This window comes from Panicum hallii, chromosome 8 (assembly GCF_002211085.1).
Source record: "Panicum hallii strain FIL2 chromosome 8, PHallii_v3.1, whole genome shotgun sequence".
NCBI classification, from domain to species: domain Eukaryota; kingdom Viridiplantae; phylum Streptophyta; class Magnoliopsida; order Poales; family Poaceae; genus Panicum; species Panicum hallii.
The window spans coordinates 43,033,383-43,060,115 of record NC_038049.1 but is presented as its reverse complement, the minus strand read 5'-3'; the positions used below and the strand labels follow the sequence as shown (position 1 = coordinate 43,060,115).

The following is a 26,733-nucleotide window of genomic DNA, read 5'->3' as shown; positions in this document are numbered from 1 at the left end:
TTGGTGACCTTTAGATGCACCTCCAATCCAGTTTGGTTCAAATATTTGTGCTACTTTACAAAATAGGATATCAATTTGAAGAATTAGCATAAATATTTGAATTAAATATTTAAACTAAATAGGGTTGGAGGTGCACCTAAAGGTCACCAATTTGCACCCTTACTTCATAACACATGAGTAAAAAAAACATTGTGAAATGGCCTTTCATGTGAAATTCTCTTATTTTAAAACACAGTTCCCAGACATAGAGTAAACATAGAGAAAAGGAGGGGCATGTAGTCACGAAGCACTTGGTCAATGCACCCAACGTCCAAGCACCGTTTCGATCCACTGCTATTTAACAAGGCTAGCTAGGAGGACGGCCGGTTGTGGTTGTGGAAGGCCAAGAGACTACTGCTAGCGCCACGAAGGTTTTGCTCTTTTGCGGCCTACTACATGTTGATAATTAGGATCGGCTAATGCGTTAATTAGATTAGGATATGCTCTGTATGATGGCTTAATCAAGAGATAGAGATGATTAGAGAGACAGAGAGAGAAGGGAATATCACGGAGTATACCTTCGTGACCTAAGCCGGCGTTGAGTGCGGATGTGCCCGACATGGTGATGTAGTTCGGGTGCCCGGGGTCGCTCGGCCGTAGGCGTGCGTGCTTGCGGTGATCGAGGTCGAGGTCGAGCGCGCGGTTCGGGTTGACGCAGGGATGCCGCGGTGATGGCCGGAGGTGCTTCCCGCCGCTGCTACGCCTCCCGTCTAGATCGGTTAGGGATGTGTAGGTGGGGTGGCGGCGGCGCAGGTGATTCTCGTGCCTTGTGCCGCTGGCCTCCACCCCCTTTTATTTGGCGCAGTGCGACGGGGGCCCACCAGCGAGAACGTGCTGGTACGCCCCCGATCAGGGCGCGTGAGAGAGCAAGACCCTCTCGGATCCGTTGGGAATCCGAGGGGGTTTAGGAGATCAAACTAACAGTCTCCCCCTTGATCTCACTCTGTGTTTTCTTTCCTTTACTTTTCTCGCGTTTCGTCATGGATTTGTGTATAGAGCATGCCTCATCGTTCACGATCAATTGTCGATAGATTTAGCAGCTACAATCCACGCTTCCATTCGGAGACGGATTCTTTAACCTTTTGGGCCCTTGTAGTCCGAAGATCATAGGCTATCCCTTAGCCCCATGCCAGCTACGTGTTCCTTGAACACGTTGGGTGGTAAGCCTTTCGTTAGCGGATCCGCAAGCATTTTCACTGTGCTTATATGTTCAAGATTTATGATCTGATCTCGGACTTTATCTTTCACAACATAATACTTTATATCTATGTGTTTGGCAGCACCACTTGTCTTGTTGTTGTGAGCGTACATTACTGCGGGCTCGTTATCGCAGTACAACTGTAATGGTTTAGATATATTATCAACCATTCTCAGGCCGGGTACGAACTTCTTTAGCCAGTTCACCTGCCCTGTGGCCTCATAACACGCAACGAACTCGGCATACATTGTGGACGATGTAGTGACGGTTTGTTTGCAACTTTTCCACGATATTGCTCCCCCGGCTAGGGTGAACACATATCCTGACGTGGATTTTCTGTCATCTCCTGCGTAATCGGAATCTGAGTATCCTACGATACGCAGAGATTCTGTTCTCTTGTACGTTAACATGAGGCCTTTTGTTCCTTGCAAATAGCGCAGAACTTTCTTTACCAATTTCCAGTGTTCTGGTCCTGGATTACTCTGGAATCTGCCAAGCAACCCGGTAACATAAGCTATGTCAGGGCGTGTGCACACTTGTGCATACTGTAAGCTTCCCACAGCAGAAGCATATGGTACCATTTTCATTTGATCAATCTCATATTGAGTCTTGGGGCTTTGAAATTCCCCATATCTGTCGCCCTTAACTATAGGTGCAGGTGAGGCACTGCATTTGTGCATATTGAATTTCTTCAGGACCTTTTCTATGTATGTCTTTTGAGACAGTCCTAATACCCCTTTTAATCTGTCTCGGTGAATCTCGATTCCTAGGACGAATCTTGCTTCACCGAGATCTTTCATCTCGAAATGCGAGGATAAAAACTTTTTCGTTTCTAGCAGTAGACTAACATCACTACTTGCCAGTAGAATGTCGTCCACATACAAAATTAGGAAGACGTACTTCCCATTCTTGAACTTTGCGTAAACGCAATTGTCCTCGACATTTTCTTTAAACCCGAATTCTTTTATTGTCTTATCAAACTTCAAGTACCACTGTCTTGAAGCTTGCTTTAGCCCATAAATCGATTTTCTTAGACGGCATCCCAATTTTTCTTTGCCTTCCACGACAAAACCTTTCGGCTGTGCCATGTAGACGGTTTCATCTAAGTCTCCGTTAAGGAATGCTGTCTTCACATCCATCTGATGTAATTCTAGATCGTAATGAGCTACGAGAGCCATTACGATTCTGAAAGAATCTTTACAAGAGACTGGGGAAAAAGTCTCGTTGTAATCAATTCCTTCTCTTTGTGTGTATCCTTTTGCCACGAGTCGTGCTTTAAATTTATCTATATTCCCTTGGGAGTCATATTTGGTTTTGTAGACCCATTTGCAGCCTACTGTTTTGGCTCCTTTAGGAATCTCCTCTAGGTCCCACACTTTGTTGGTACTCATCGATTTTATTTCGTCTTCCATAGCGTCAAGCCATTTCGACGAATGTTCACTTCTCATGGCTTCTTCAAATGAAGTGGGATCGTCCTCCATTTGGATCTCTTCGCTATTATAGACTTCATAGTCATTAGAAATAGCGCGCTTTCTTATTCTTTGAGGTCTCCCGTGAGCCTGAGCCTGCGGTGCCTCATCTATTTGGGGCTGCTGGTGCTCCTCTTCTTGTGCGGTAACTGGCTCGTCAGGAGCCTGATGAATGGGTTCCTCTTCCTCATTCATCGTCACCACAGAAGGAGTCACTACAGGCATCGGCATCGCAGTGACTTGCACTGGTGGTGCAGATACAACGGGCAGCGAGAAAAAGGGTTCCTGAATCACGGGATTGGGTGTATACACCCTCTTCTCCTCAAGATCAATTTTCCTTGCTGTGCCGCTCCCCCGGATCATTTGATCCTCAAGAAAAACTGCATGCCTCGTTTCTACAAATTTCGTCGATCTGTCTGGACAGTAGAAACGAAATCCCTTTGATCTTTCTGGATAGCCAATGAAATGGCAAGATACCGTTCTTGAATCTAGTTTTGCAATGGTCGGGTTAAACACTTTTGCCTCAGCAGGACTCCCCCACACCCTCAGGTGATTTAGTGAGGGTACTCTTCCTGTCCACATTTCATACGGCGTTTTCGGCACCGATTTACTTGGAACTCTGTTGAGAATGTGAATGGCGGTTTTTAGTGCCTCCATCCATAAACTCACTGGCAACGTAGAGTAACTGATCATGCTTCGCACCATGTCCATTAGGGTGCGATTGCGTCTTTCAGCCACTCCATTCTGCTGAGGCTCGCCCGGCATCGAGTACTGGGCTACTATGCCTTGTTCCATCAGAAACTTCGCAAAAGGTCCTGGAACTTGGCCATATTGGGTATGTCGACCGTAGTATTCCCCTCCACGATCGGATCTTACGATTTTAATCTTTAAATCGTGTTGGTTTTCTACTTCGGCCTTGAATATTTTAAACTTATCCAAAGCCTCCGATCTTTCTTTAATTGGATAAATATATCCATAACGGGAATAGTCGTCTGTGAATGTTATGAACGAGTCATAACCATCCACACTCTTTACGTTAAACGGACCACAGATATCTGTGTGAATTATTTCTAATACACTTGTGCTCCTCTTAGCATTTTTCTTTATTTTCTTAACAAATTTGCCTTTTATGCATTCAATGCATTGTTCTAAGTCAGAGAACTCTAATGGAGGAAGAATTTCGTTTTTAATTAATCTTTCTATTCTCCCCCTCGAAATATGGCCTAAACGACAGTGCCATAATTTCGATGACGTATCGTGAGTTCTCTTACGTTTTCTATTCGCGAGTGTAGGCGAGGATACATTCGCACTGTTATCGCATACGGAATTAACGCTTTCGCGCAACGATATCAAATAAAGATCATTCTTTCTAAAAGCAGTGGAAATTACTGTATCATTACATTCGATCAAACATTTCCCATCTCCAAATAGACAAGAATAACCATCTGTATCCAGGCGAGACACACTAATCAAGTTTCTGTGTAAAGAAGGAACAAATAAAACATCTCTAAGTACAATAATGAAGCCAGTGTCGAGTTCCAAATCAACGTCTCCTACTGCTTCAACGTCTGCCTGATCTCCATTCGCCACTCTAACTTGCTTTTCGCTTCTTTGAGTGGTTCTCGTCGAACGGAATCCCTGTAAAGAATTTGCAACATGAACAGTTGCTCCTGAGTCAATCCACCAAGTAGATTTTGAATATTCTATATACAAGGATTCATTTACGAATGAAATAACGTTCTCACCTCTTTTCTCCATGATCATCTTTAAGTATTTGTGACAGTTCTTCTTGTAGTGACCCCTTTCTTTGCAGTAGAGACACTGATCTTTATCTACGAGAGCCTGTCCCTGCTGCGGTCTGTGTTGTTGAGAGTTTTTACCTTTAGAGGAGGTTGAAGAAGAAGATGAAAAATTGCCTTTGAAGTTGGCATGCTTCTTCTTGTTCACATAGTTTAAGGATCCTCCAGTGGTGGACCTGATCCTTTCCTCCTCCTGAACGCACATCGCAATAGTCTTTTCTATGTCCCAAGTTTGTGGTTGGGTGTTGTAATTGACAACAAATGTGTCAAACTCTTTTGGTAACGAAGCAAAGACCAGATGGACAATGTGATCCTCCTTGAAGGCAAGGTCCAATGACTTTAGCTTGTTATTTAGGTTGACCATGCGATGAATGTGTTCTCTAATACCGCCTCCAGTGTATCTTTCTGAAACCAGTTGTTTGATCAACTGGGTTGCATAAGTCTTTGAAGAACCAGTGTATTGGTTCTTTAATTTTTCAAGATACTCTACGACGGTGGCACAATCTGGGATTGAGCCCATGATTGCAGGCTCAATCGTATTCTTTACCACTGCCAGACATTTCTTGTTGGCAGGGAACCATTTTGCATACAGCCTCTCATACTCTGCTTTTGCTTTCTTGTAAGCAAGCTCTGTTTGCTTCCAAGAAGCATCTGTGTCTGTGTCCTCCCTTTCAGGAAGCACAGGCTCTGTCGGAGTCGGTGTAGCTAGGACCCAATCTAATTCACCCATGATGAAATAGAGATCCAGCTTTCTGTACCATTCATTGTAATTATCTCCCTTTAATATTGGAATATCGCTGATGGAAAACATCATTGATACTCCTCCTGAAAAATATCCATGAGTGGTGAAAACATTAAATTAAGGTCAAATTAAAATTTATTGCATATGTAAAATACGACGTTGGTCATGAAATATGCAATAATCTTGTGTATTAAAACTAAAACACCGTTGGGCAGAATTAGAATTAATACAGAAAAATTAGCTATTAAAATTAAGGCATAATCTCTTTTTGTATTAAATCTAGAATACCGTTGGGCATAAATAGAAATAATACATGAAAAATATCTATGAAAAGTAATTCAGTAATAATTGCAATATTATTACTTGTTAACGTTGGTCAAAAGATAATAATATTACAATTCAGAAAAATATCTATTTGCCTCGAAGAATTTAAATTATTTCGTTGGTTCAAATTTAAATTTCAAGGCAATTAAACAAAAGCATATAAAATATTAAATCTTTGCAGCGGAAAACTGTAATTCTATCAAAATGTGTCTAAAATTATCTTTTATAAACAGTGCATCAAGGTTCATTCAAGTTTGAATTTGAAATGTATCAAATTCAATCAAATTCTATTGGAGAAATACCTCTGGAAATTGAATAAACGATGCACTATTCTTTCTGTTGCAAGCAGCCCAAACGGCCCACTCACTCTGCGAAGCCCAGCACGAAAGACCGGGCTCACTCGCGCGGGCAAACATGCGCTCGGCCTGCTAAGGGCCCAGCCCGCGTCCCCCGCGCACCCCCGCGCACCCCCCGCGTGCGGACGCTCGCGCTCGGGCCAAGGCAACCTGGGCCCGGGCCGCGCATTCCCATTCCCGCCTGGGCCGAATCTAGCCCACTCGCGCGCGGGACGATCGTAGCCGTTCGATCAAAATCAACGGATGCGCGTTGATTTCGGGCGGTCAAAAACCCCCGTCGCCGGCTCTCCCGAAACCCTAGCCCATTTGTTCTTTTCCCCGACGCCTGCTCCTTCTTCTCCACGCGAGCGCGCGAGTGAGCGGCCGTCGGCGACTGGCGGCGACCGGCGGGCGGCGGCTGCGGTGGCAGCCGCGGTGGCGGCGCCACCGTGAGGCGCCTCGCCGGCGCGCGCGTTCACCGAAAGGTGAACGGGCCGCCGTCGAGGTGTCTCTCTGTGGTGCCCTAGCCCGGGCCGAGGCTCGGGTCGGGCTCGGTTCCGGCGTGACGGCGCCGGATCTGGCCGGGGAGGCGGGCTCACCGGCGGTGAGCCAACTGAGGGTAAGTATCTTCTCCCCGGTTGGCCTCTTTTCTTCTTTTTCTTTTGCATCTAGGGTTAGGGTTTCACGGGTTGCACTGGGATGTTTCCGGGGATCTTTTCTAGGGTTCTTTTCTATTCACTTTCCAATTCTAATCAACGCAAAATAGCTAGAGGCGACTGATACCATTGTTGATAATTAGGATCGGCTAATGCGTTAATTAGATTAGGATATGCTCTGTATGATGGCTTAATCAAGAGATAGAGATGATTAGAGAGACAGAGAGAGAAGGGAATATCACGGAGTATACCTTCGTGACCTAAGCCGGCGTTGAGTGCGGATGTGCCCGACATGGTGATGTAGTTCGGGTGCCCGGGGTCGCTCGGCCGTAGGCGTGCGTGCTTGCGGTGATCGAGGTCGAGGTCGAGCGCGCGGTTCGGGTTGACGCAGGGATGCCGCGGTGATGGCCGGAGGTGCTTCCCGCCGCTGCTACGCCTCCCGTCTAGATCGGTTAGGGATGTGTAGGTGGGGTGGCGGCGGCGCAGGTGATTCTCGTGCCTTGTGCCGCTGGCCCCCACCCCCTTTTATTTGGCGCAGTGCGACGGGGGCCCACCAGCGAGAACGTGCTGGTACGCCCCCGATCAGGGCGCGTGAGAGAGCAAGACCCTCTCGGATCCGTTGGGAATCCGAGGGGGTTTAGGAGATCAAACTAACACTACATTCTAGCGGTTTGCAGCTGCTCCTGCAGGGCATAGCGCGACGACCTTCAACCTTCTGAGGCCGCTCAACTTTTGCTCCACCCTTATGATTTTTGTCTCTTTTTTTCTCCCTAGGCGCACCACGTTTGGCGCTTTTTCCACTTTCAGTGCAGTGTTCTAAATTACTGCATCAACTTTGAGAATGATTTATTACTCTTTGAATTCCAAATGCTTCTAAACTGTCAGGATTATACTATATACTATCCATCTCCGCATATAGGTAGGAAATTGTATGATATAAAATACTCTAAGATTTAGTACTAGAGTGACGAGTGAGGGTCATTTGTTCCGATCTTCGAAGGTTTTTAACTTCGGTTAATTCCGTGTGTAACTTTGACATTGCATGCTTTTCATCAATTGTACGTTCATGACCACCAGAACACCAAACTACCGCAAAGCCACAATCAAGAGTTCCCATCATTCATGCCAAGGATTTGGTTGACCTGAGAACTACTAAACACTACAAGATTTCTGATCGTGTTTTTGGGATGGTAGACGATTTTTTATTGTTTTCCATTACAATTCTCTCAGAATGACTTAGGGCATATCTAGTGTGAGTTGGAGAATCCCGACATGTCAAGAAATCAGCAAAGAATTTCCAGCAAGACAAGCACGTTGATGTGAAAAGAAAACGAAAATCCACAAAGTCCTTGGGGAAAAAGAAACCTACAAAACGGTGGGAGCAAAAGAAAACATTGATGGAAATGTGGTGTTGGGAGCACGCTGTCCTAGCCGGCAATGCATCTGAATTACATAGACCTTGTGGCTTGTGGCCTGAAATAGGCAGCGTAGCATCTTAAGCCATTCCCAATATGGGTTTTATGTATAGTATTGTTTTCAACAATGTCGTATTGCCCACTGCCTTCATGTGTGGGCAATACTCAAAGATCGTTGAATCACCCTGTAGTGGAACTCGTGGCTGAGGAAGATCGCTCATGGTTCCTTGTCCACACGGAAGAGGCGTTCAATGGTCACCAACAAAGCGCGGGCAGTCTTGTCGACGAAACTGAAGATCCAACTACGAATGCAGCATCCGGTTTGATCGCAGTGGGATCACTGGAAAGGGACATGGCCGGCTGGAACGACGGAGACCTTATAAGAAGAGCAGATGAATCTGCGTTTCACTACCTGGCGTCCTCGACCAGCACAGATGACATCGGGCGACTTCTCTTAAGTGCTGCTAACCTTCCAGATAAACAGGGCTCGCTGCCCATTCACGTCGCAGCCGGACAGGGGAGGCTTGGTATCATTGACCTGTTGCTCGATGAATGTCCACACTCCTTATGGTCACGCAGTTCCTCTGGCCAGACCTTCCTTCACGTCGCCGTTTACAATGTATGTAGTGGAGGATGTCTGCAGTCAGTACGGCAGAACATCCAGGACCATTCTAAATGCAAGGGCGGATCAAGATGGAAACACGACTCTACACCTGGCAGTGCTTAATGGACATCAGTCGATATTCTGCCTTCAGAGGAAACACCACTAATCGGCAAACACGGAGCAGGCTGGCTTCAGAGGATTCCTCGCCTCCGATCGATGCCGTGGCGTTTCTGTGTTCGAGCGTGGCCACGATTTGCTGCACGTACGCTGGGTTTGCAGCGGTGGGGAATTAATATTACCTTTACATTGGGGCGGGCTGCCTCATGTTTGCGTCCCTGGCCATTGTCGGTGCCTTCTCCTTGGGGATGTATGCCGCATTCACTATGGGTCTTTACACCTTCCCTACTGTTTCCGTCTTCCTGTTTGTTATGGGGATTCTCGGCGTCATACTACTGCACATAACCGTGCTTTGCTAGCCAGGCTTGGCACCAGAGCCTTTCTCCGCAGTCTACTTGGGGACAACCGGAGAATGTTGCGCCTGTTTTTGCGCCAGAACTCCTCCATCAAAATCTTGCATTGTTGTTTGTTAGTGCACTGTATTTTGCTCGCTAGCACCATATTTCGGCACGGGTTTTAACATATACTATAGGTCATTGCAAATGTGTACACTTCTAAGCTAGTGTCGTCCATCCTTTTCACCTTTTGATTTGTTTGTTCAGTGATAAGGTATTTGTTGTTGTGTTCTGTTCCTGAGTCAGACATGATAGCATACGGAGTTTCCCATTCTTACTCATACAAGACGTATTGCCTCCCTACTTTGGATGTGTAATATATAAGAACGTATCTTCCTAAGTAGTCCGATCCTCCTCAACAAAAATCAACTTATTAACCAGTTAGTGAGCGATTGGTACGTATTGTCAGATATAAACATGTAACTGTAATAAACATGTGCTAGGCGGCTATCCTTGTAGATAGGAGTATCTTCTGTTGTAGGACTGTAATAAACCTTGGCAGAAGTCAGAACACACTCCTGCGGCCTATATCTTATACTCCCCTGCGCAGCTGATTAACACAAAACCGTGGGGCCTCAGGTGTACGTAGGTCGACATTCCTCCCACGTTCAAGCACCTCTAATTTTCTTTCATGGTAATCGGAGCCACAAAAATCTAGATTTTATATATTATCTACAATAGCTAGTCCATCTTCCACCTTTTTTTTAGATTACGGAAAAATATCAGGCCCATGGAAACAAAGTACTTAGACCATAATGTGCCACACGGCAAAACGGAAACTCAGCTACACAAAGGAGAAAGAAGAGCAAACAAGCTTCAGTCATGCTTCAATTATATTGCTGAATTTCCACCCGAAGTTGCTGAAAATCTCCATTATTTTGATCTCCAAACGGCAGAAATTTTACTTCAAAGCCATCCTCTCTTCCTCTTTAGATAGCAGTGACCAGCACCTTGTCCAGTGCGTCCCTCTGGAAATGACCTGCACAAAGGAGTTAGGTTTGGTTCTTTTGAACACCACATCATTCCTACTCAACCAAATAGCCCAACAAAGAGCCGGTGCACCAATAAGAATCTGATTTCTAAGCTTCAAAGAAAAATTGCTGAGCCAAGAACCAAATAAGTTCGATACACTGGTAGGTGGCCAAATACCGAACGTAATGTAAGCAGAGTTCCAAATGAACCTTGCCATGTGACATTCCAAAAACAGGTGCTCTATGGATTCATTAGCACAGCCAAAAGAACATTTAGTGCAACCTTGCCACTTTCTCTTCACCAGATTGTCTTTTGTCAAAATAACTCCCAGCTTCAAATACCACAGAAATACCTTGATCTTGAGAGGTAATTTTAGCTTCCAAGATATACACTTCGACGGTATTCCCTCATTACGTATTAAATCCACGTACATGGATTTCACGGTGAAACAATTACTCTTATGCAGCATTCAAAACAAAGACATCATTCCTCCCATTCAAATGAACAGGTATCACCCTTGCCACTAGATCAAACCAAAGACATAACCTCTCCTTCTTCAGAGCCCTTCTAAAAGCCATATGGTAAGCTTCACCTCATTTTGTCATGCATTTCTCCTCGAATTCAAACATCTTTCTGGTTTTGTGTGATGCGTGGACACTGGGAAAGGAGAAAAGATCAATATTTGGGTTAAAAGCAACAAGTGCATGACAGATTGCTGAAGTTCAAAGCAGCCAGTCAAGAAGAGCATCCACAACACGTGAGCTCTAACCCATGGCTGCCTTCGGTGGCAGCGGCTACTCTGAAGCCTGAACCCTCTTGGTTTAGCAATCTCACATGCTCAAATGAGCTCTCTCCATCAGGAGGTAAGCACGCTGCTGGTGTCAACTGCTGGGTTCAGCAAGCAAAACCACGGTATTCCCTTTTGCCTCTTTTGCTCTATGTCCCAATACCCTGTTCCACTATACATGCGTTTATGCCCCGGCAAAGGATGCAAGTTATATTTATTTTTATTTTAGGTTATTAGGTCAATTTAAAAACTTGATAAAATGAATTAGGATGGCATTATGCGTAATTAATTTAGGAGGAGAAATGAATTAGAATGGTATGCCATCGTAATTATTTAGTTGACCTATAAAATACCACTGGGTACCCACTTGCATTAGTCCTGGCAAAGCAACGAGACAAAACATGTAACGCCGTGCAGTCGTGCTGCAGGGTTCATGGAAGGCAACCAGGGCACAACACAACATTACACGAATGACGAAGTAGAGGCACTGGCACACCACTCATCAGCTGCCATTGGTCTGGACATGGATGGATCAGACATAACACTGGACGGAATCTTGATGGATCGGACAATGGTTCTCTGCAAAATGCAGAGGATCGATGCGTTGACATAGTTGATTCCATTTTTTGTGTGCCTTATACAAACAGAATGAATGGTAGCTTGGCTTTCCTTGATCAGTCAATATGAGTAGATAGCATCAATCGGACAAAAATAAAATTTATTTGTTCTGACATGAACTGCTCCTCAAATTCAGCCTTTCCGCACCGCCCATGCATCCCAGCAAAGCGAAGAAGAAAACATGTAATGCAGCAAATGGCGAAGCAGAGGCACTGCCACACCACTCAGCTGACTACTAACATTGTTTGTGCACTTGTGTACAGTAGTCGATGCATGATATGTATATTTGTCCAGGTCACGATTAAGATATAGGGTGAGAAAAAAGTTTATTCTGAATAGGTACGACAGCCGGCTTGCAGCATGATACGAGAGCCTCAATCAGATTCCTACTACCATGTCGTAAGTTCAAGACACATGAGTATATGAATATGCGCAGCCGCTTTTTATGAGGTATGTAGAAGGACAGATTGTAAAACAGTCATTTTGTAAATTCTTCTCATTCAGCTCCCAAAAGAAGAAAAGAGGTCAACAAAAGAGGGTGGTGTTCTTCTCAAATCCAAAATGGTAATACAGAGCAACAATTAAGTTGCTACTTGCAAGGTAGTAGGCTGTATCGGTTCCAACAAGGATACTTGTGTTTGTGGGTCTCTTAAAATCTCTACCTCAGTATTGAATCAACTCTGCTCAAAATACTCCCACGAATGGAGGAGACCCAAGAACACAAGTCAATTAAACCTGTGACTCTTCCATGACTAACGGTACAACTTTTCAATTTAAAAATACACCAACAGCTTGGCGTAAAGTTGGAACCTTGGTGATTACTACATTGGCTTTCAGCAGGAAGCCCAAACAACTTTGAGGCAGAACTGCAGGATTCATGTCATTACATAGAAGAGAATTAGATCGGTTTGTAATCCAGGTTCACCCGATCAAACACTTTGGGTTCTTGCCATTAGACAGAATCAAGGTACTTCTTAACAAAGTGTAAGCTTGCATTTGGTTTACTCCAAAATCTCACTGATAAGTTAAACTGGAGACAGACTATGTGCATACGAATAATTTATCATGCAGATGAGATCTCCCTGACCTAAACAAGGTAGAAATATATAGAGAGATGTGTGTCGTAGGATGATCTTTTCTGTTCTGTCATGCATTTCTCCTCAAATTCTGTTTATCTCTATATTGGCGTGAGTGTCTAGGGAAAAGGGCATGACAAAAATAGATGGGAAAGCCCTGATTCTTTTCATTAAAAAAATAGAATTTGTACATCTTTCTTGCTTGCCTGTATCCTATTTTGTAACTGCAATAGATAAATCTCCACGGCTGATACATTGGCCTACGCAAGAGGCAAAAATAAGGTTGAGTAAATTAGTTCCTTGGCCCTAAGAAAAGTCCAGCTTAATTTCTTGGTTCCTTTTCGATTGAACTTGCTTATTTGGCCTAAAAATGAATTTCGTTTTGATTCTCGGCCCTTCCGTTAGGTTAATAAGCTAACGGTGTTAAAAACAATGTGAAATGACTTTTTTATCCCTAGCGCCAAATGAAACAATGCAGCAGCGTAGAAGCATGCACGACGCGCGCGGTACGACAATGATTCAGCTCGCACCAGGCATGGCATGCCATGCAAGACTGGCCGGCCGGCGTGGCGAGGAGCGAGCGAGATCTCGAGAGCCTGCCTACGCGTGCGTACGGCACAAGCAGCTAGCGTCGGCAATGGCTTGCCGGCCTGCATAGGATCAATCCTCCGAGGCGATGATCGACCCGGCCGGGAGAAGATCCCGGCGGCCGGCATCGGCATGATCGTCGAACCAACCGCAGCCGCAAGTACTACTACTGTCGAGTGTCGTCGGCCGGGGCAACAACCGTCTCAGATCAGCCTGCTGAACCCCTGCACGCGTACGTGTACGCGCTGCGCACCGTACGTGTCCCCCTCCTGTTTGTAAACTGTGATCGACGCAACCCGTAATCGATCGATCTATAAGTAGTACGTGTTGTGTGCCTCTCCCAAATGCTCGTGTGGGCAATGAGAAATGAAGCGTGCAATATACCGGTCCTATACGTATGTATCAAACCATGTTAATAGTAAGTCAACCCTTGATTGACGGGGCAAATGGCAGATCACAGATGGAAGTGTCCATCAATGCCTACTAGCTACTAGCATTCTCGATCGTCAATTCATGGCCGTTGGATGAGCAGATAACATATGGAAGTGTTTCATTCGGTGCCAGGGGTAAAAGAGTCATTTCGTGTTGCTTTTAGCACAAGAACCAACATAAAATTCGTTTTTAGACCAAATAAGCAAGTTCAATCGAAAAAGAGCCAAGAAACTGAGCCGAATTTTTCTTAGAGCCAAGGAGCTATTCCATTCGCCGGTGACCTACCTTTTTCAGCTCTCTGATCTGTTCTAACTGAGGACATTTACAACTCAGCCTCATTCCATCAGTTGCAAGCCACCATATAGTACATAAAACAATTCATGAGCCTCAACAAAGATCATCACAATATCAACTGCACATTCATATCCTCACATGGTATAAAAGCCGGCGGCGCTCCCTGAGCCACCGCCTCCATGTTTGCGTTGTGATGCTGTCTATGGAATATTTATCTTATGATTTCCATTGGGAGTTGCGCACCCATAGAATAGCTTTTAAGGGCATACAATTTTCTCAATATTTTTTCAAAAAACATTCACCATAAAAGAAATTCCAATTGGTTGTAGATTTTTTTTTTTGAAAAGTCAACAGGAGCACTACTGTCGTAAAAGGAGTATGAGAACACAAAGTCTTGCACGAGTGCTATTACATAAAAGCAAGGAAACTCGAACTCTTAAAGGACTAATCATAGAATTGAAGATACAACCGAGGCACCAGATGGCCTGTAACGCAGAGGTCGATCTCCTCCTTGATGAAGCGCATAACATCAGTTGGTTCAGCTTCTTTCCCTTCAAAGACTCCTCTGTTTCTCTCCTTCCACAAGTTCCAGGCTATATACATGAGCAGCGCTGCTTTCCTTCTTCGCAAGCTCTTTGGCAGTAATTTAAGTGCTCCAATCCACCATTCTTTGACGCTTTGATCTTGATCCGGCGTGAAGATCAAGTAACGGCAGTAGGTATTTGACATGAACAATGATATCAGCACTCTTCATCTTGAACAAATCCTCTGGCACGACTTTAGAAACATTGGTGTGACCTCGTTCTGCTGCCCGCATCTTTCTACTATGCGGGTGGAATCCTGCTGGCTGTGCACATTGGTTCTCAGCAAAAGCTAACCCAAATGAATCTCGAGAAGAGATTTACTTTCTGACTCAATTTCACTCGTGGTTCTTGCGAACCTTACCCATGCGCGGAGTTTGATCCGTTCTCTCTGAATCAAACTACTTCGCATTAGAGCGTAGGCTTGGATTTGGTTTTCTCCAAAATCTCACGAACGGCACGCACAATGGAGGTCAAGGATATGCAAGTTAAAAGCATCTCACACGCAGATAATAACGATACCCCAGCCCTGAAAAAAAGACAGATCCATACATATGTAGATAGAGAGATGGAGACCATATGAATCGGTTTTGTCATGCATTTCTCCTCAAATTCAGTCAATCTCTAAATTGGTGTGAGCGAGCTTGGAGAAAAGCATGACAAATTGCAGAGCAAAGCTCAGATTCCTTCCATCATAGATGGGCCACTGCTCATTTGGGCCAAGATTTTTTTATTTTTTTGACATTGGCTCCGCCCAACAAAGATAAGGCCCATGAGCCAACAAGCTCTCTCTCTTTCTCCCATTGATGAACATCAACACTTGCAACATGTTTGCTTGGTGGCTAATTTCAAGTTTTCAACGTAAGCATGTAAAGGTATGTTCCGAAAGCATGAATTCACAGAAGTTTGTATTAGGAACAACTGAGAGTTCTTTGTGTTCCCAAAAAAAAGTAGGGAGACGGTACGGTCAAACAGAACAGTTCTAAACTCCACATGTTTAGCGCTTCTTTTACAGCCCAACCCAAAACCTCAATTTGGCCGGCCATCTTGTGCCAACAACCAGTCCAGCAGCGTTGTCCAGTTGAGTCCAACATGAGGCCTGCCGCAGAAACCGCGCCAGAACGCCTCCCTTCTGCTCTGTTTGCTGGCTAGGCTAGCCTGGCCCTCTTCCATGCATGCTCAAGACCTCCATGGCTCCATTCTGTCAATCCCCCAAAATCCTGAGACAGCAATCAAAAGAGAAGGAAAAAAATCGTTGCTTCTCATCGGGAACTCAGCAGAGAAACAGAGCAGAATTTTGTTACAAGGTTTCTTGAGCCTCAGTGGCCACCAATCTACGGTTCAGGTGCCTCCCCAGGTAAAGATTTCCCTTTGGATTATTCCTTGATTTTTAGCTGTGAATCGAGCTGTTCTTGTTCGTCCACAAATTGAAATTCGTCGGAATCATGCGCAGCGTAAGAAGTTGATGATGTCGCGTAAGAAGAGCGCCGGCGGCGCGCCGTGGCGGCGGAACAGCGACGAGTCCGTCTCCCCGAGGTGCGTCCTCGACGACGGCTGCACGACGAGCAGCAACAGCAGCGGCACCACCACCACCACCATGGGCACCAGCAGCGCGGGAGCGGCGGCGAACACGACGACGTTCCCAGCCGCCACGGCGACGACGTACGCCGCCGACGCGCCCGCGTCGGCGCGGCAGGACGGGCCGCCGCCGTGGAAGGCCGTGGCGGAGGCGTGGCGTTCCCGGGCCAAGCGCCAGCTCTCCGGCCGCATTCCGCCGCTGGGCCCCGCGGTGTCGTCGACGCTCCGGCGCCTCAGCGTCCGCCGGCCGCCGGAGCCGGACCGCGCCGAGGAGGAGGCGGTGCGCGAGTTCTGCGTCCTCAAGCCGTCCCTCCGCACCTTCTCCCTCGCCGAGCTCAGGAAGGCCACCCGTAACTTCAGCAAGGAGAACGTGGTGGGCCGGGGCGGGTTCGCGAAGGTGTACCGGGGCAGCCTCCCCGGCGGGGAGCTGGTGGCGGTGAAGAAGCTGACGGCGGCGCAGGGGGCCGACCGCATGGAGGGGTTCCTGTCGGAGCTGGGGCACGTGGTGAACGTGAGCCACCCCAACATCGCCAGGCTCGTCGGCGTCGGCGTCGACGGCGGCGAGCACCTCGTGTTCCCCTTCTCCCGCCTCGGCTGCCTCTCCGGGATGCTCCACGGCAGCGGCGGCGCGGAGCCGATGCCGTGGGAGGCCAGGTACCGGGTGGCGGTGGGCACGGCGCGCGGGCTCGAGTACCTGCACGAGCGGTGCGCCAGGAGGATCGTCCACCGCGACATCAAGCCCGCCAACATCCTCCTCATGGACAACTACGAGCCACTGGTAGGCACAGCCATTCAGATCATCTCATACTTTAAAAAAATCGTGCTTTGTTAAACAAAACTTATACTGAACTAATTAAAATGTGCTTTATTAAAAAATGAGTTTTGAAAAAAATTGTGCTTTATTTAAAATTAGTTTTGAAAAATTTTGTGCTTTGTTAAAACTTTTTGTGTTCAATTCAGATCTGCGACTTCGGGCTGGCGAGGTGGCTGCCGGCGAAGCTGACGCACCTGCAGGTGACGGTGTTTGAGGGCACGTTCGGGTACGTGCCGCCGGAGTACACGACGCACGGCGTGTTCAGCGAGAAGACGGACGTGTACGCGCTCGGCGTCGTGCTGCTCGAGCTCCTCACCGGCCGCCGCGCCATCGACGCCGCCAAGCTCAGCCTCGTCTCATGGGTACCACTCGATCAACAAGCAGCTCGATCAGTGGCCGTGGGCGCACGCACTGACGTCTCCACTGATCGATCTCTCATGCTGCGAGGTGCTCTGCGCATGCAGGCGAAGCAGTACTTGGTCGACGGCGAGGAAGACGAGATGCCCAAGATGGCCGACCCGGCGTTGGGCGGCCGGTACGACGCCGAGCAGCTCAGGAGCGTGGCGTGGGCGGCCAAGCTCTGCGTCCAAAGCTCCCCAGACCACAGGCCGCAGATGAGCAAGGTATGTACATACTCAAGTTTGGCCGGCTATAAACCATCACCTTAGAAATGCATGACGGAGTTAGAATTAGTTTTTTCTATGTTTAACAAAAGTACTACTCAAAATCACATTTTGATGACGATGCCCAAAACCTCATTTCTTTGTGACCGGAAAGAAATATTTTACTTTTGCTTGCACAGGTGGTGCAGATACTAGCAGGGGAGAGGACGCAGGCGCATCCATGGGGGGAGCGGCATAGGGGGAGCCACCATCCAGGAGAGCTCCACGAAACGGACGGCTACGATGCAGCGCCGGGGTGCCTGGATGATCTGAGCCGCCATAAGGCGCTCGCCTTCGACTTGGACGGGGAATCCACGCCACGGACACATGTTGGTCCTCCTTGAAGTCTAGGCATGGCTTTTTTTTTTATTGTGCTTGGGGTGTATATTTTGTACATAGGGGAAACACTGCAACGCATTAATTAAGTCGTGCATTGTACGTACATGGTCGTTAAATGAGGAAGCTGTCAATTTTTTTTGGTGCAATAATGGGAATAAAGTGAAAATTCAGAGCTTGTCAGATTTTTAACAAGAAAAAAAAATATGACGTAGCTCCTGGAATTTTTAGTGCACATAAATATTTCAAACCTTCTAGTTTTCATGCCTCCACTTGCAATAATTCGGAATGTACATGCTGCACAATGGAGCAAAATAAGGAAGCTGTCGATATCGATGTGTTTCAGTGCCTGGATATCCCAAATTATGTGCATTTATGAAAAATGCAGCAGGCAGCAGCGGCAATTGCGAACCAAACACCGTTGTTCAACGCCTTCACCTGGTGCCAAGCTGGCAGCATTAAGCGTGCGTGGCCCACACTCACTTTATGGCCAGTGTACCCGGATGGCGTAATGGAAGTCCTTGCGCCATATATACTAGCAGTGTCATCACGTATGTACTGGCCGATCGAACTACCGGTGCAAGAATGAACAGGATTAGTGAACTACTGCACCTGAACCCCAGCTTACATGAAACCAACGATCTTACTCTGTCCACAGCAATTGAATTACTTCTGTTTGAATGAGCTAGTGTTAGAATTTAGCACTTTCACCCATTAGCACTTGGATCTAAACGGAACCTAAGTAACTTGTTCGGCATATCTGAATTCAATCATTTTGTACCGACCTAGTCTAGAAAAATGCTCAGACCCACTCTGCACACTGAGTGAACCATACCTACTCGCCATAATCAATCAATTAAGGATATAACTCTGCATGCAGTCACGAGGTTAGTTGCTGCTATAGAACTAGCTACGGTTTTATCCTCACTTCGCGTAAAAAGGATAAGATAAAGTTGCAATGCTTTCTAGAGCTAGCTATTTAAGTTGGTCTTTCTCACTTTAAGCTACTAAGGTGGGACTAAATTGCGCACACGCTTGCTATCATGGTTGAGTGAACTAGCCGTGGCCACATTTAGCCTCGCACATTTCGAGCTTTGGTTACAGGTGAAAATTAACCGGTTTGGGCACACTTGGAATATGCGGAAAATCAACTCACAATGAAGATCTTGTCTCATCCCGTAGCAGCCGGTATCCCAAACACAGCCATCAAACCGAATACCACTAATTAGGCAGGGCAGGAACAGGCTACTGCACCTGAAACAACCCCAGCTAAACAGCAAACACCACCGCATTCATGGTGCCTCACCTCACTACACAGTAAACACCTCGCTAAAGAGATGAAGGGCCTGTTTACTTTCCGGCGCATAAACGCAAAAAAGCCGTAAACGTAAAATTTTTGAAGGAATCTTGCTAATTTGAAGTACTAAATGAAGTCTATTTACAAAACCTTTTGCATGGATGGGCTGTAAATCGCGAGACGAATCTAATGAGCCTACTTAATCCATGTTTTGCAACAGTGATGCTACAGTAACCATCCGCTAATTATTGCTTAATTATGGATTAATTAGCATCATTAGATTCGTCTCGCGATTTACAACCCATCTGTGCAAAAAGTTTTGTAAATAGACTTCATTTAGTACTTCAAATTGATAAGATTCTTTTGAAAAAAAACTTTTTTATATTTATACGCCCTGATCTAAACAGGCCCGAATTATCGGTGAGATGAGCTCGATCTGGTTGTGGCGCGGTAGCAGATGCTACTGCAGGCCTGTTGCTCCGATCCGCCTCTTCCCTCTGGGCTGCAAGGCTGCAGCTGCAGCCAGCAGTCGGCAAGCAGTGGAGCCAGCCAGCGAGTGAGTGGCTACAGTGTGCATGCACCAGCTGCTGCTGATGTGGCCACAGATCGAGCCAGCGGCGCGCGTGAATGCGCGGGATTCGGGTCGGTTGGGTTTGGTCCGCGCCACCGCACCCACATTCAATTCAATGGCTGGCTTCCCCTCCTTCCTTCCTTCCGATCTCCCTCCCTGCGCGCGTTTGCAGGTAGCAGCAATCAGCAATGGCGTCGCCGGATTGCCGCGGCGCCAGGGTAGACGGAGATAAGAGTCGCAGAGAGAGTTCTCACTGTCCGAAGGCGATGTGTCCTTCGTAACCTACCTGCCAGGACGGTGCTCGGTTCCTAGAATTTATTTTAAACTACAGCACATCGAATATTTTGATGCCAATTAGAAGATTAAATATAAACTAACTGTTGCATAAGTCTAGGCTTAGTCGTAGGATGAATCTATTCGAATTAATAGATTCGTCTCGTCAATAAATCTAGAATTTTAAAATTTATTTTACCATCAATCTATATTTAATACTTCTAATTAGCATCTAAACATCTGATGTGACGTGACTTGAAATAAATGCCAAGTAAACCAAATAAGCCCCGACACGCTGGCATCTGGCGCCGCCCCTCACTCCCCTACGTGGCCAAATGCGGCAGCAACAACAGGTGCGCGGTGCACGCGCCTGCGACGCGCTCGCACTACCCGTGCTCGACGACGAAGATGGCCGCTACTGGAAAGAACACGGGGGAGAAGAGGAACCCTGCGCCGTGGCGGCGTTCCGATCTCGCCGGAGGAGCAGCCTAGCTAGCACCGGGGCGCACGCAGGCCCTGGTTCGAGTTGCTGGGAAAGGAAAAGGGGCGGCGCCGCTCGCGATGCCATGCCATGCGACGCGAGACGACAGGACGTTTGGATAAAGCTAGGGCGGTCACGGTCGTGGCCACGCCTCGTGCCCTAGCCCACGCCAACCTTTTTGTCCCCTCTTGCAGTGCAACTCTTTTCCTCTTTTTTTTAGGGTTCTTCTTCTTTAGTCTACTGCGAGCTTCTAACCCATGATTAGGGCCAAACAAAGCGCAACATGACAATGGCAAGACGAAGATGCTGCTGCTGCCATTGCCAACCGCATCCACATCTCTATTTTTCTTTCCCTTTCCCGTCTCGGCTTCCCAGGACACGAAAGCTTCGCGCCGAGATTCGTGCGCGGGCCGCGGGGGCCACCTGGCAGCCTGAGGAGGAGGAGGCGGAGCTGGCTGACTGGCTTGACCTGGGCCTCTGTTTCTGCACCGGTACGGTGCATACAATACAACTGTCAAAAGCGGCTCGCTTTTCCCCCACTGGGCGGGCCCACTGCTCCTCCCAAGGGAGCTGGGCCCAGTGAGCCCACGGACGGCCCAGGAGGAGGGCTTATCTGTCTGTACGCGCCACCGTGTACCTGCCGCCAGCGCGGCGACACGGCCGGCGAGGACGCCAAGCTGCTACCGCTGTGTTCACGTGCGGCTCTCACTGTTACGTGGGCCGCGTCTGCGCGGGGCCCGCTCGTCATCGACGGTGGTGGTGCGCCGGCGCTGCACCCACCTGGCCACCCCCCTGTAGGCTTCCACCCCAAGACAAGGCTCCCCCGCCGCTCCTCGGTTTCTGACCGGCGGGCCAAGGGAGGGACGGACCCACCTGCTAGTGTGACGGGGCCGACGTGGCTGCCACGAAAGGCCTGGGCTTCCTCCCCAAGCCCCGAGCCGGGCCCACGTGGCGGTGTCACTACGCCGCGCTCGCATTGACCTCCACTCTACTCCGCTCCAGCTCCGAGCCCTGCCTCCTCCACCCCGCACGGCTTCCGAAGCACGGCTCGTCCCGCGACGGCCGACGCTGCCACGTGGGACCCGGACATCCCCGGGCCCAGCCGTCTGCGTCCGGCAGACTGGCACCTCTGCCCGTGGGCCCCACCCGCCTCGCCCGCACGCGCTTCAAAGAACAGAGCGCCCCGTCCCCAAAGCGTCCTCCCCGTCCCGTCCTCCCCAAGCTCACCACCTCACTCAACCACTGAGCTCGCTCCGCTGCCGCCACCAGCACCACCGCCTCGCATCACCGCCGTCATGGCCCGCGCGCGCGCGCCGCCTCCACCGCGGCGCCCGCACTATCTCCCCCCGCTGCTCGCTGCCGCGCTCCTCCTCCTCCTCCTGGCGGCGCCGGCGGCGGAGGCGACGCTGCACCCGGTGGACTACCTGGCGCTGCAGGCGGTGCGGCGCGCGCTCGCGGACCTCCCGGGCTCCCGCTTCTTCGCGTCCTGGGACTTCACCGCCGACCCCTGCGGCTTCGCGGGGGTGTCCTGCTCCGCGTCCCCCGACGGCGGCCGCGTTGTCGCGCTCGCGCTAGGGGACCCGCGGGCCGGCGCCCCGGGCCTCTCGGGCCCGTTCCCGGCCGCCGCGCTCTCCAGGCTCTCCGCGCTCGCCTCCCTCTCCCTCGTCCCCGGGCGCGTCACGGGGGCCCTGCCCCCCGCCGTCGCCGCGCTGCCCGCGCTCCGGTTCCTCGCCCTCTCCGGGAACCTCCTCTCGGGGCCCCTCCCGCGCGCGTTCGCGCCCGGGCTCCGCACCGTCGACCTTAGCAAGAACGCCTTCTCCGGCGCGGTGCCGCCGGCGCTGCTCCAGCTCAGGGACCTCCGCACGCTCGTGCTCTCGCACAACGCGCTCGCCGGCGGGGTCCCGGGCCCCGTGCGCGCCCCGCTCGTCCACCTCGACCTCCGCAGCAACCGCCTGTCCGGCGGCGTCCCGCCGCTGCCGGGCACGCTCGTGTACCTCTCGCTCGCGGGGAACCGGCTCTCCGGCCGGGTCGGCACCGTGCTGCGGCGGCTGCCCAGGCTGGCGTTCCTCGACCTCGGCGGGAACTGGTTCTCCGGCGAGGTCCCCGGGGAGGTGTTCGCGTTCCGGATCGGGTACCTGCAGCTCCGCAAGAACGCCTTCTCGGGGGAGCTCCGGCCGGCGGGCCGCGTCGCGCCGGGCGCCACGGTGGACCTCAGCCACAACGCGCTCTCCGGCCGCGTCCCGCCCGAGCTCGCCACCGCCGGCGCGGTGTACCTGAACGGCAACCGCTTCGCGGGCGAGGTGCCGCGGGAGGTCGCGGCGGCGGCGGAGGCCGGGCGGATGCGGGTGCTGTTCCTGCAGGACAACTTCCTGACGGGGATCGCCGTCGGCGGCGTCCCGGCCAGCGCCGCCGTGTGCGCGCACTGGAACTGCGTCGCGCCGCCGCCGGCCGTCGTGGCCGCGTGCCCGGCAAAGGGCGGCAGGGGGCGGCGCCGGCCGCAGGCGCAGTGCGGCGGCCGGAGAGGGTGAGTTCCTGACATGGGTTGGGTGGAGATGGGGTTTGAGGTTTTTGTTGGGTTTAGTGGGTAATGGTGATCAGGCTGGTCTCATGGCTCATGAGACCCACAAGTGATTAGTAATAATTCTTGGTGTATATTTTGCGGTTAATCCGGAGATATAGGGCTGTGATTTTGTCGGTAGGACACGTGGACGGTGGATCGGGCGTGTTGCCAATGTTAAGTGGTTGCAAATTACATAGGAAAAAGTTTGTGTAAAGGAAAAGTAAGAATTAAGGTGGTTCCTGTTGTTTCGTCTCAACTCTCAGATCAAATGAAAACCCAAAAAGTTCGAGCATTGTCATCTGGATTGATCTTGAGATTCTTAAGTTACTCAAATGTTGCAGGAAACATTTGTCCCATGGTTCTTATGAATTCATATAAGTTTTACTCCACATGATTCAGAGCAATCTTGATTCATCTTGCATTTGCTGCCACTGTCCTCTGAATGCATACACACAACAGAAGAGTTCTGCATTTTCTTCTCTGGACTTTGCTTTGCAGTTGAAGAATGATCACTCTCTGATCTTAGGCATCTGTCTTGATGCTGGATTCTCAGTGACTCAAATTTTGCACGATACATTTGTGGTCTGACTCCTATGAATTCATATAAACTTTGCTCCACATAATTTACAACTCTCTTAATTTACCTTGCATTTGTTGGCAACTGTTCAAGAGATGCGTATATTCAAGGTACTGCATTTTCTTTTCTGAACTTTGGCTTTACGGTTGGAGAATGAGATCATTCTCTCCCTTCTTTCCTCAAGAAAATGCAAGGATTATGATTGTTTCTGAATTGTCCTTTTGGTCCATTCGAAATCAAAGGCCAAAAGTTGCTCAAATTCAGCAGGAGAGATTCTCATGATCCCTGGTCCATATAAAATGCTCGCTCCAGATCATTTTAACCCATCAGTTGAACCAAGATTCTGCATTTTCCTTTTCAGAATTAGCTTTGCAGAGTTGAAGAATGAACACCATCTCCCCCCCCCCCCCCCTCCTCCCTTTACGTCCTTTAACTTTCTCATCTTTTCCTGTTTCCAAGTTCACTTTGGGAGCCCAGGAAGAATCAGAATTTGACCAGAACCATCCGGCGTTACAGTTACAGTAGCCTTTCAACTCCTGCAAAGCTGTGCATACAACACTTAACTGCCTGCCTGCCTGTCTTACTCTACCAGTACCTTGTTTTAACCTTTTAACAAAGATAGTAAGTACTAGCAGAGTGGTAGAGAGCAAAAGTGACAGTGCCCCAAAAATCTCTTGGAATCCGAGGAATTCATATAGCTCAGTTCGTACCAAATCATGCTTAAGTAATCCGGCTGTCAGTCTGTCACTGAGCATTGTATTGATCTCCTTGACATCGATCGATCAAGCTGTAGAAACTTTTCACCTCCCAAATCTTAATCATGGCCTCCAACCCTATCTTCCTCTTGGCCTTCATAGCTCTTGCCATACCGAATGATGCTGCAACTAATCTGGCTGTCACTGAGCATCACATCTCGTTGTAATCGATCGAGCAGGCTGTAGCAACTTTTCAGCTCCCAACTCTGAATCATGGCCTCAGATCTTTTCCCTCTTGGGTCTTGGCCTTTGCTTGCGTTGCTCACAAAGCAGTAGCAGACACCACATGAGCAGAGCGAAATGATGGATGCATAGTTGCCTAGCACTAGGAGAAGCATGCCACTTTACTCTCGCGTTGCACAAGACAAATGTTTACATGGCGACATGCCTTTGCTCTGCATCATGATTCATGGGGCATCATCGCCTGTGCTGCCATGGCGCCGAGCAGACCATCATGGTCCATGTCCCATGAGTTCATGGCACGGCTACGTGACCTACCAAATCCTTAATGATCAGTCCCAGTCCAGGAGCAATTAGAGCAACAGGGTTAATGAGCACTCTGATTGGGAAATTATGCTCCTAGCACTCGTAGAATGCTACTAGATTCAAATGCCATGGCATGCTACTGTTGCAGACACGCAGTGGCTTTGTGTCCGGCAGTGGCAGGCGACTAGGTGAGTAGTGCCCTCTGCTGGCTTTGCCATCTTTGTGCCGTGAACCTCTGAAAGCCTGAACCCTGCGTGCCCGGCTGTTTTGCGTCGCCGGCACGCTAGAGAGGCGATGGAGGACGAGCACCTTGTCTGGCCTGGCCGGGCTTGGGCGCCGCTGGTGGGCTGCCAGCAGCAACCGTAGGACGGGCCCGTTGCGGAATGCGAGATGGCGACAGGGGGAGGAGCAGAACAGCAGCAGGAGCTGCAGCAGGCGGCAGTGGCCATTGGTTTCAGGTCACGGGTTGTCGGGGTCGGAGGTTCTGACGCCGCCCTGCGCCGTGGTCTGGTCGCCAACAACCCAATCGACCGGACGCGACCTCAAGCTTGGAAACAGCCAGATGCAAGTCAATGCTCACTTGGCTCGTGAACTTGAACAGATTTGTACATGCACGGATGAACGCATCCGTGCAGGCTGTGGCGTTCGGCGTCAGGTCAAATTTCTTTGTTTTTATTTTTTGAAAATGAAAGCATCAGAGGTCAAAATTCACCGGGTTTGCATTCCTGTTCCTGAGGACCTGGTAAACTGAGGATCTTTCAGCATGCCAAGGAGACCGATAAACTGGCACCTGAAAGTCACCGCGGAAGGAGATGAAGGATATCGCCGTGCGTTTTCTATGGCTTTTCTTCCCCTGAATGGGCTGCCTTTGTGGTGCATGCATGCATAGGGGATGGCCTTTGCCGTGTTGCACGCTGAGAACTTGTGGATATCACCGGATGTTTTTTATGTAAGGGTGTGTTGTCTAAAGTTTAAACCCGTCACATTAAAGAGAATCTTGTCATTTAGAAGTATTAAATAAAGTCTAATTATAGAACTAATTGCAGAATCCCAGGGCTAATTCGCGAGACGAATCCAATGAGGTATATTAGTCCATGATTAGCGGATGATTACTGTAGCATTACAGTGATAAATTATGGATTAATTAGGTTCATTAAATTTGTCTCGCGAATTAGCACCCATCTGTGCAAAAATTTTTGTAATTAGACTTTATTTAATACTTCTAAATGATAAGATTCTCTTTGATGTGACGGGTCTAAACTTTAGACCCTAGGAAACGAACACGGCCTAAGCCCGGTAGCTTGCCTCCGCAAGCTTCCGTCAAGAAAAAATTAGCGAGTTCCTTATGTGTAATGGTAGGAAAATAATTCTTTCTTAATAACAATCGTGGCGGGCTCGGCGCCCGGCCAGCCTGCCCACGTTAGCGTAAAAACCGTCGCCCGTGCGATCGTCATCCGTTGGTCGATGCTGCTTCTCTTGTTTTATCAGAGAATGATGCCTAACCATGATCTGAATTCTCAAATCTCTTTTCCCCTCTTGGAATGGCAAGCACCATAGGAACAGAATGATGCCTGCACAGTTGCCCAGCACCAGGAGAAGTAGAAGCATGACCTTTTTACCCTTGCAGACTTGCACAACACAAATGCACATGGCAACAAGTCACTGCTCTGCATCACGAGGCATCACCATCCCTCCGCTAATGAGCGTTCTGATTTGTGATTTTTTTTTGGGTAGGTGGCCTTCAGTTTTCAGTGACCAGAAACAGTTCCTGCAGAAATGAATGAGATTTCAGTAACAAGGGAATCAAGAACCAGTAACCAGCATCACCATCTCGAGAATCAGTGTTCAGTGAAAATAGTTTTATCAGAGTTCTGGGGCACTCTGCAGCAGGTTCCCGGTGAT

At 48.9% G+C, this 26,733-nt stretch overlaps 2 protein-coding genes across 2 annotated transcripts; both read left to right on the top strand.

The window, feature by feature from the left end:
• Positions 1–15,906: 15,906 nt before the first annotated feature.
• On the top strand, positions 15,907–17,839 carry LOC112872380 (receptor-like cytosolic serine/threonine-protein kinase RBK2). The gene is made up of 4 exons (XM_025935461.1): positions 15,907–16,797; positions 16,980–17,195; positions 17,298–17,456; positions 17,636–17,839. The coding sequence occupies exons 1-4, from the start codon at positions 15,907–15,909 to the stop codon at positions 17,837–17,839; spliced, it is 1,470 nt and encodes a 489-aa protein (XP_025791246.1).
• A 3,909-nt stretch (positions 17,840–21,748) lies between these two features.
• Positions 21,749–23,269, top strand: LOC112872379 (probable inactive leucine-rich repeat receptor kinase XIAO). The gene has a single exon (XM_025935460.1). It carries the CDS (start codon positions 21,749–21,751, stop codon positions 22,979–22,981), a length of 1,233 nt encoding a protein of 410 aa, XP_025791245.1. The 3' UTR covers positions 22,982–23,269.
• Positions 23,270–26,733: the final 3,464 nt, after the last annotated feature.